Raw genomic sequence first — 10,651 nt, forward strand, 5'->3', positions numbered from 1 at the left:
GTTCTGTGTTTACATCCTCCTGGAGACTTGCTTTAAATCAAATTTATTAAATTTATCCATTTATTCATTCAGCAGTTATACTGCTGAGGTTTCCGAAATACCTAATACTGTCCTTGTTCTTAAGTACAAGCCAGCAGGAAGATTGCAGTTGTACTAGTATATGTCGGTATATGATTAATACGATGAAAAAGGTATTTTAAAAAATGGTTAGAGTTTGTAAAGATAAAGATTCCTTGCTGACATGGATGATCAGAGAATACTTGATGGAAGGTGGCTCTGAAGAATGGCATAGTAATTTATGTAGTTGGGATGAGTGTGGGTGTGTGTTTGGGTCCCTATCTGTAGACACGGGAGGATGTGAAAGAAGGAAGTGGTGGGAAGGCTGTTCCTGTAGGAAGCGTTCTCCATTGCCTGCCATATCATGTCCAAATTTCTTGGCATGGCATCAAGGCCTCTCATACCTGTGATAGTCTGGCCCCTGCCTATCTTTGCAACTCCGTTTTCCATTCTGAACTTTATATAGCATTGGGTCCTTAAATCTGCCTTTGCTATGTTATCCTCTTTATGTACTTTCCACTTCTTGAAACTTACTGAATTTCTTGAAAACAAGGATTTTTTTCATCCTTAGATTCCTAGTGACTGTATGTCCTAATAAATCATTACTAAATAATTAACAGTGTGGTATACCCATACAATGGACTACCATTTGACAATATAAAGAAATGAAATTGAAAACATTGTGCTAAATGAAAGAAGCCAAATACAAAAGGCCACATGTTATGTGATTCCATTTAAATGAAATGTCCAGAATAGGCAAATATATAGGCACCAAAAGATTGGTGATTGCCCAGGGCAGGGAAGAGGAGGATGGGATTTCTTTATAGAGTGATGGAAATGTTCTGAAATTAGATAGTGGTGATAGCTGCTCAATTGTGAATACTAAAACACACTGAATTATATACTTTGAAAGGATACATTTTATAACGTGAAAAATATCTTAATAAAATGTTTGTTAAAAAAAAAAGTATAGCAACTCATGATTCAGTGAAGCCTTACGTCAGGTGGGTTAGGTAGGTTACAGAAATCCTCAGAACTTTCCTACCTCTTTGCTGGTTAAACATTCTATTTAAACAAGACTTTTTTCTTTAGATTTATTCTAACATTTCTACAAGTTTATTATTGTGTTCCTCATATCCTCTTAATCTGTGACTAAGAAATTTGGGCATGATTTTTTTTCTTTTTTAAGAGATAGGAATCTTGCTGTATTGCCAAGGCTGGCCTTGGACTACTGGGCTCAATCGATTTTCCTGCCTCAGACTCCCCAGTAGGTGGGACTATAGGTGCACACCACCATACCCAGCTCCTTTTCTAAATTGCATCTTACAGTTCTCTCTGCCACCATTTGACACATAACTAGGGACATGCTTAGAATTCTCTTTCAGAATTTCTTTTTCATCTTTCGTCTTACCTATAATTAGCAGAGATCCTTCTCACCCCACCCCATTAAGTAGAATGTATTCTATAATGCACATTTTAGCATCCTCATGTTTCCTGAGAATAGTACCTCATTGGGGTAAATATTTGATTTCCAAATGATGGAAAATACTCATTCTCCCATATGGAAAATCATAGAAAAGCTAATTAGCTTCATTAGTAATGAGGTTTTGTCTTTCTTGTTTACTGTAGTTGAGAATTTTAAGACAGGTGATACAAATGATAGCACCTTCATCATTCATTCCAGGTATTTAGGAGAACAAAATAATTTAGTTTAAGTATTTACTTTTTAAGTAGTATGAAACCGTCTTTTATTCTTTTTCTTTCTTTCCCTCTTCCAACATTTACTGAACAGATTATCGTGTGTTTGATAATATGATGATTATGAAGGTATGTCAAAGTTTGTATACCATTAGGTTGGATGGAACGTATACCAACAACTTTTATACAATGGTTCTCAACCTTGATTTCACATCCTAGTCACCTAGGGAGTTTTAAAAATGTACTAATATTTGGGCTGTATTTTCAAGGTTTCTGATTTTATTAGTTGGTCTATGGTGGGGCTTGGTTATCAGTATTTTTAAAAAACTTCTCAGGTGACTCTAAGGAGCAGCCAGGATTAAGGATCATTGGTCTAATACAAAGTATTACACAATTGCTAATCATGTAGGAGAGGGATAATTGTTACTGGAGTTCAGAAAATGGAGTATGTCCTCCTAGTTGGGAAGATCAGAGAAGTCCTCATGGGTAAGGATGCATTTACACGAGTTCTGAAGGATGAGAATGATTTGGCAAGGGAAAGGGAAATGGGTGGAAGGAGTCAGAGAGAAGAGGTTGGAGCAAGGAAACAATTGAACCAGTCCGAGGAGTAACTCATGCAGGCAGAGAATATATGAACACGTTAATGAAAACTGAGATCGGCTAATTTCCCAAATCTCAAAGGGCCTTGGTAGCCAGTAAACAAATTTGGACATTATCTTTCTCAGCACAAGAAAGGAAGCCAAGAAATGACATGTGGTTTTAAGCCAAGAAACTATGATCAGGTTGATCCTTAGGAAAATTAATTTGGCTGCAGTTATGAGGCTTATGTCACTTACTGGGGTTCAACAGATTGCAGAAAATGGTTTAAGAATATAAATTAAGTTTTCCTATGAAACTAGATGGAGAATTTACATTTTGGGTTAGTAGTCTCTAGTAAACAAACTGTTCCTTAAAAAATGTTTTAAGATTACAGTATGGGACCATTTGTTTAGTTTCTATAATACTGAGTGTTCAGGAGTTTGATAGTCTCTAGAACTGTAAGGATAAGTAAAGAATAATACATTTCCTCAGGAGATCAGTTCAGTGAGGAAGAGAAAGGTATAAAAATTATAATACAAAGTGACAGAGACTGTAACTCTTTTGGGAGAGAGCAAATGGATTTTAAGTGGAAAGAAGAGCGTGTGCAAAGATACAGAGGTAAGAAATCCCACTTGGCATATTCTGGGAATGGCAGGGAGATTTTTTGCCTCTTCTTACTTTTCCCTTCCTTCCATCCATAGTATAGGCCACCTGGGAAGGAAGCCTAATGGAGGATGATACTAAGAGGAGGGTGGAAATAGGTTGAGAACCAAATTCCGAAGAGCTGTGTGAACCTAATGCTTTAGTCAATGTAGAATCATTGATGAGATTGAAGAGGAAAAGGGCATGGCCTTATTTATGATGGGGGCAATTTGGATGACAGATTGGAGAGAGGAGAGACTTAGACTGGGAAGTCCTTTAAAAGGCACTTAGCAGTGGTGGAGGCAAGTTGAAAAGTTCTGAACTAAGCCAACATGAGAAGATGGGAAAATTTTGAAAGTCATTTCAGACTTAAGGGACTAATTGCAAGTGGACAGGGAGGAAGAAGTTGGAGATGAAAATGGGCCTGCAGGCTTTTGGCTGGAGTAATTTTGTAGATGATCTTGTTCTCTGATCTAAACTCTTCTTGCTTAGCTAAATGGTTCCTCGTTTTTTCTTTAAATCAAGAGATCCAGAGATATGAAATTACGCTTCAGGTTTAAACCTTAAGTGGAAATATTCTTTGTGAAAGAATTAAAGATTAGATGCCATAAAAGATACTTTCTGTACACTCATCAACCCAGGTCAGGAGAAGGTAGGTTCTGGAGTCCTACGTGGGAAGGTCTAGGAGGTACCAACAGTCTCTCAACCAAAGGATGAGCAATGAGTCATCTTAGAAGGGATAAATAAGAACATCATATCCAGATAGGGAAACATGCTTCAGTTTCTGGGTGGATTTGAGAGAAGAAAGTACATGACATATATCCAGGAAGACAAGGCAAATAGATGAAGAAAAAGGCAATGAAAAAAGGAGAAATGGTGGTGCGGTGTCAATAGCAAAAGCCTTTGTGTGTTTTCGGACTTTGATCCGTTTTGATTGCCTGTTTGTTGCCTAATTGTATTTAAAGAAACTAAAGTTGTTTCTAAAGTTCATCTTAAGTAGGACTTAACATTTATTCCCAAATAATTTTAGAGTAGAGATGTAGCTTCACATTTTGAGAGGCTGATGTAGAAGGATTACTTGAGCTCAGGAATTTGATACCAGCCTGGGCAACATAGTGAGATCTTGTCTCCACTAAAAATAATTTTTAAAAAATTGCCAGCTGGGTGCCTGTAGTCCCAGCTACTCAGGAGGCTGAAGTGAGAGGACCACTATTAAATAAGTACTAACTTTGTGCCAGTTTGTTGGGCTATAACTGAGCAGTCTTTTATGAAGCTTAAATTCTAGTGCAAAGGCAGATAATAAGCAAAATAATTTCAAAGTAAGAGTAAGTTATTACAGAAAAATAAAACAATAGTGTGATCAAGTGGCTACATGGGAGCAGCACTGTTTCAGATTAAGTGCTGGGGAAGAGGAAGCAATTGAGATAAGACCTGATTTCTTAGTCACTAAGACTATAAATTAGCTATTTCGGTCATTGCTTTTATCTTAAGACATAAGCCATAAGGTTAAAACATCAATTTACTTCCTAACTTCTGTAAATATATCATATTTTTAGAACCTCTCTCGTCTGTTTGGATGCATTTGTATCACATAAGGCAATGCTGTCCTCTGGTGGTAGTAACTTTAATAGCATGCCAGTTGTACTTTTGCAAATCTGTTATAAGGACGTGTGTCTTTATTTAGTGGGATTTATTTAAAATAGATGTCCTTTTTAGATTGTGTTTGAATTTAAGGGCCATTAGAATTTATTTGAAAATCTTACTTAGTTTCAAATAAATGCTTGGCATAGTTCAGTAAAACACTGTTGAAGGAAAGATTACTTAAGTGTAAAGATCTCAACTCTCAGAACTCTCAGTACTGGAAATACAAACTAAGCAAAGTAAATTGCTGATACAAGTGTAGAAAATCTAGGACTTGGTCTTGTTCATCAAAATGTGTATTACATTAAATTACCCATTTCAAAGGGCTAATACAACTTTAGAAAATGTTGAAAGAATCTACTTTGGAATTTGAAAGGACAGTGTTTAAGAATAGTGAGCATTATTAAAGGAATTTTATATCAAACAATAAATTTCAATTGAAATATGGCTATATGCTTAAATTTAATATTCTAAGTATTTGGTCTGTCACTTCTAAATACCTATTTTTTGTCTTGCTTTCTGCCATTTGGATATTTTTCTTCTCTTTTCTAAGTCTTAAATTTAAAGGTTCATTTGGAGTAAAGGATTTTATTTTTTAGAAAGTAATTGAGATTTGAGAAATATTAGGTAGCTGACAGTTAAAAATAAATTTGACTTATTTTTTTAAATCCAGAACAAATCTCTTACATCTGTAGTCTTGTACTGTGGCAGCTCTTCTCTAGGCTCTTGACTGGGTAATCCATTTCCGTTCTTTCTGCTAGTCACCTCCATGAGAGTAAAGTTGATAAACATTCATCATTACATATATTTCTAGTTGAATCTTTATTATTTACATTCCATGGTCTAGTCGATGTATACTGTTTGGTTTACTTAAAAAATGTAGTTGTGTAATTTGGTTTTCAGTACCGTCATAGTGGTTTCATAATTATGGCAGAAATCACAATAAATAATTTAAAATTATTTTTGACTAAAGATAATGTGGGTGGAGAGATTATGTAATTTAACTGGACAATGTAGATTTCTGTTTACATTTATTTCACGGAAGTATATAAAACATACCTAGAAGTTATGTTATATTCTCTAATCTTTTGCCAGATGGGACACCTGAAGCTGTTTTTTTTTTTTTTTTTTTTTTTTTTTCTTTTTGAGTCTCACTTTGTTGCCCAGGCTGGAGTGTGATGGCGCAATCTTGGCTCACTGCAACCTCCACCTCCTGGGTTCAAGCGATTCTTCCGCCTCAGCCTCCTGAGTAGCTGGGATTACAGGTGCCCACCACCACGCCCAGCTAATTTGTGTATTTTTAGTAGAAACAGGGTTTCACCATGTTGGTCAGGCTGGTCTTCAACTCCTGACCTTGTAATCCACCCACCTTGACCTCCCAAAGTGCTGGGATTACAGGCATGAGCCGCCGCGCCCGGCCAAAGCTATTCTTTTATGAATATAGATTGGTAAGAATTATAGAAACATCTTTATAGGGTCATATTATACACAGTCTAAATTGGGAGCTCTCGGTGATGAAATCACCATGTGTATAAATATACTTTGTTTTTATTACAAAATGTGATTTATAAACATGCCCACACACCCACAGAGGGTTTCAGTGGAAATCAGGGATACCCAACCGTGCTTGTCTGTGCCAAAAGTAAACTCAATGTTAGGAAGGGGTTGACTGTTTAGAGGTTAAAAGAAAAGGTGCCTAACTATATGTAGTGTTGTCATGTTGTATATTCTAATAGACTGACTCAGACGTGAGGCTTTTAAGATAGGTGTGTATTTAATTTTTTTTCTTTTTTTTTTTGGTGGGAGCAGATCAGTGATTCTCATTTTTCATTTCATACCAGACCACAGCATTTTCCCACAGCAGCCTTGATGTGTTGCATCTCCTCATGACTAGAAAAATTTACTGTGAGAGAAACTAGTTCTCTCAAGGATCACATCTAGATTTTTTTTTTTAAACTTTTTCTTTTAGAGGCAGGGTCTTGTTCTGTTACACAGACTGGGGTTCAGTGGCACAATCATAATTAAAACATTCCTCCCGCCTCCACCTCTCAAGGAGCTGGGACAACAGGCGGATGCCACCATGTCCAGCATATGTGTGTGTGTGTGTGTGTGTGTGTGTGTGTGTGTGTGTGTGTGTGTATGTGTATAATATATGTATGTACATTTAGTGTGTATGTGTATAATATATGTATGTACATTTATATGTGTGTGTATATATATATATATATATTTAGAGATATTTGTGTATGTGTATATATAGTTAGAGAGAGAGATTTAGAGATGGGGTCTTGCTGTATTGCCCAGGCTAGTCTTGAATTCTTAAACTCCTGAGCTCAAGCAATCCTCCTGCCTTGGCCTCCCAAAGTGCTGGGATTACAGGCATGAGCCACTGTGCCCAGCCAAGATTTTTTTTCACCTAGAAATAAATGTCAGGATTATATTGTTTTGCATATGCAGTTTTGACTTGTACAATGGAATCACCTCAGTTGTGCTACTTTAAATATTAAGCATAGTTTTTACTTTAACTAAACTTTCAATAAACTTGACCTTCTTTAACTCTTAAAGAATTTAAAATTGCCAGTCTTGACATTCTATAAAATGTGTTTTCTGTTTTTCACTTTTTTAATATGATGGAAAATGTTGACTAGTTTATATTGGAGTATCTTTTTATTTTTGGAGTCTAAACTGATTATTGGTGAGAATAAGCTCCCCAATGTTAGGATCATTATTGCCGTCCTAATGGCTTCAACAATCACATATAAATATCCGGGAGAAAGGGTGAGAATGCATAGAATGAAATTCTCAGTTAGTCTTAGTGAAAAACCTTTTGAATTTAATGGCTCCTTTTTATGTTGCATAGAATGTCTTGCTATTCTTAAAAGGCATGTGGATGAAACATGATAGTAATAACTCTGCCATATTTTCACTAATACATATGCTTCATTGGTGTAATCACTGTTTATCTTGCACTAGACTGTTGCTTTTTATGATCATTTAAGTTAATATGATACAATCAACTTTGTGACATTTTAGTGCTTTTAAAATAAAAAGAGTGTTTCCCTCATCTGCAGGTGCTGCTGTTTTTTCAAACGAAGGAAAAGGAAAACCATACAGCGCCACAAATGACTCTGGACACAGACAGATCCTGGGGAGTTACTTACATATTCATCTGCTGTCTTGTGATTAAAATCATCTCTGTAGTGACCACATATATTTTTAAGGACTCACTCTTAGAAACAAAAATGTCATACTTTCATACTTCATTTTGTGGTTGTCTTACATTCTTTTTTTTTTCTAATTGAACTTTTATGGAAGCTTTAAAGTTTTGTCAAAACATGAGTGCTTTGCCCATCAGTGAATGGAATGGACCAATGAGGTGGTATCAATGAATATACTTCTATAGAACATTTTTTCAGAAGTTCTTCTGTTGCAGGAAGCATACAGTATCTTAAGTGTCAACCAGTTGTATACCTAATCTGGTTTTTTATAAGTTCTGTAAGAGCATAATCAAACAGGAATTTTCTTTCTCAGTGGATAATACAACAGAGAAAACAGAGTTGCCCAAATATTTAAAAGAAGTTATTCCTTGAGAAGTTCATATTTTGTGACATCTGCATTGATTTCAGTGTTACTGATGGTACTGTTATTCATAAGTCATATTAACATTCTCTCTGTGAAATCATGGTACAGTCACTGCCCAGAGGTACTGAGGAAAAAGCAATATGGGTTCCGCAGATGGTAGTGGTAAAATGAATCTTAAGTATAGTGCGGTAAATATGTGCTCTGCTTTTGTTGCACCACCATGTGAAGTACTGTGTTGCAGAAGTGGCAAAAGCGCTTATTTTTTAAAATGCAAAATATTTGTACAATGTAACTTTATGCTTCCAAATAATAATGTATGTTAGCAAGAAATGAATACTTTAAAAACTGATACATGTTGGAGTTACAAAGAAATACACTAAGGAGAGGTAGTAAATGTGACCCTTGTTGCAATGTATAAGGTGGAAGCCTAAAGAAATCTCACTGAAACTTACTGCTGAATGATTACATTCTCCCTTAAGCAGAAAACTTTGGATGTGCCATGCAATGATGTCTGTGTAATTATTTTGCTCTTTGATAAAAAAAAGACCCCCAGCAATAAAAAGTGGGTCACTCTATTCCCTCTGTGCACATTAGTCTCTTGTATTCAACTTTGCTGATTCTCTGGAATTTTCCTACTCTTTAGCATAATTTTGTTGATTGAAAAATATTTTGGAAAGGATGGGTCAGGTGCTTTGCCTCCATAGTCTTTTGAAGTGCCTGCATATGAACAACAACAACAAAAAAAACACTAATTCTGTAAAAAAGGAAGCCCATTCCACTTTTCAAGTATGCTTTGTTTTAAGCCATAAAGACACACATGTAGTTTTGTCACATTCTGCTAGCCAGAATCTTCAAGAAGGGTTAAAACAAAGACTGGCTAGAAGGATAATTATTTTGAACAAATCTCATATTCATCTTTCATTTACAAAATTGTTACTTACTCCTTTCATGCAGTCTCTTCGTTGTCTTTAAGTGTGTGCCTTCAGGCATGCTTATTTATTTTTATTGTCTCAAGGTAACATTTAAGATGTATATTAAAGTAAATCTACATTTTTTTACTTCATTATTGCATTTACAGGGATTTAATTGTACTTTGTAATTTATTTTTATTATTAGCCAAAAGTTTAATGCATTTTTTTGATGAATTAGGCACCCACATGAACACCACAAATCAGGACATTGTTTTTCATTGTTGCTATGAATCCTGTGAATGATCTCTTTTTATTTTAAAGACCTACACTTAACCTAGAAAGCATTTGCTGTATAATTTGGTCAACAGTTTCCATTCTATCTATCTGTATACTGTCATGATATATGTCTTAAACTGCAGGAGTTACATACTGAGTTTATATTTTTATTTGCTTTAAGCAAGGTAGATGGATGTTTTGGCCATTATAATGTGAAATCACTTCTTTCTTTACAGTATTTGACCAAATTTGTGTGTCTATGATATTTGTAAATACATGCGAATATCTGTATTTCTTATCATAAGCCTATTTAGTTTTATTCTCAGTAGGGTTTTTTGGATTGTACAGTGTTTATATGATCTGAACTCCTTATACATAAGAAGGTGTGTATATTAATCCAATTATGGACTTAAAATATTTTAAAAGTATAAATACCCTTATTTGCTGCAAAGACCAGTGTGTAGACATTTGCTTTTTAGCAATATTTTTAAGTGCTCCATTTTAATGCCAAGGAATAAGTCTTTTGGCAACACAAACTGGTCAGTAATAGGTAATGCAGGTATGTTCAGGTTAAGCCAACAATGTTTTGCATTTTTATGCTTATTTTCTGTCAACACTAATGAAGTCAACATTGCCTGAATGTCTGAATAATGAAACACATCCCTGTTTAAAAGTATGTAACTGAAAAAGAAATAAAAAAAAATAAATAAAAGTAGTTTTTTTAAACTTGCTCTTTCCCATTTCCTCTAATGATGGGTAAAATAATGTCACTCCCTAATTTAAGATAGGAATTTTAAAATTTTGCTTTATTTAGTCGGTTATATATGAGAAGCAGAGCTAAAGGAATATGCTTTTGTTATTTTGTTTATGTTTTGTTTTGCTTTCTTGAAATCCAGTGGTAAAGAGCACACACTAGGAAGGATCTAAGCTTTAATATTGAAAAAAAATTATACTTCTTTGAACTGTTTAATAGAGCAATAGTTAAATACATCTTCTGATAAATTAAGGGAAATAGAATCATTTTTCCTTTTTGAGAATGGAATCATACTATTATGTTCACAGAAATTAAGCATTATTCCAGTTTTAAGTGAATGACTTTAAAATCATTGCAGATGGGGAGCCCATATTTCTAACAGTATCTCATAGTTCATCATTGTGCTAGGTGCTTTACGGGATTTTACAAAATGGCATTAATGGTATGCTACTTACAGAGGGATGCTACAGGTAAGATAAGGCAAAGCAGCCCTCTCTCAGCCTGTGAATAT

The 10,651-nt window shown here is 35.0% G+C and overlaps 1 protein-coding gene across 9 annotated transcripts in view; it reads left to right on the forward strand.

Moving 5' to 3' along the window:
• CSNK1G3 (casein kinase 1, gamma 3) overlaps positions 1 to 10,388 on the forward strand; it is a 103,940-nt gene extending 93,552 nt beyond the window's left edge. For 6 of the 9 annotated variants that reach the window (XM_011963720.1, XM_011963719.1, XM_011963722.1 and 3 more), the window contains one exon: positions 7,689 to 10,112. In XM_011963720.1, the coding sequence (XP_011819110.1) occupies positions 7,689 to 7,743 (55 nt within the window). In that variant the 3' untranslated portion in view covers positions 7,744 to 10,112. Of the gene's footprint in view, positions 1 to 7,688 lie in introns of all 9 variants that reach the window. The other 3 variants (XM_011963724.1, XM_011963721.1, XM_011963723.1) reach the window with 1 other exon arrangement.
• Positions 10,389 to 10,651: the final 263 nt, after the last annotated feature.

This window comes from Colobus angolensis, unplaced genomic scaffold (assembly GCF_000951035.1).
Source record: "Colobus angolensis palliatus isolate OR3802 unplaced genomic scaffold, Cang.pa_1.0 Scaffold62, whole genome shotgun sequence".
In the NCBI taxonomy this organism is placed as follows: Eukaryota; Metazoa; Chordata; class Mammalia; order Primates; family Cercopithecidae; genus Colobus; species Colobus angolensis.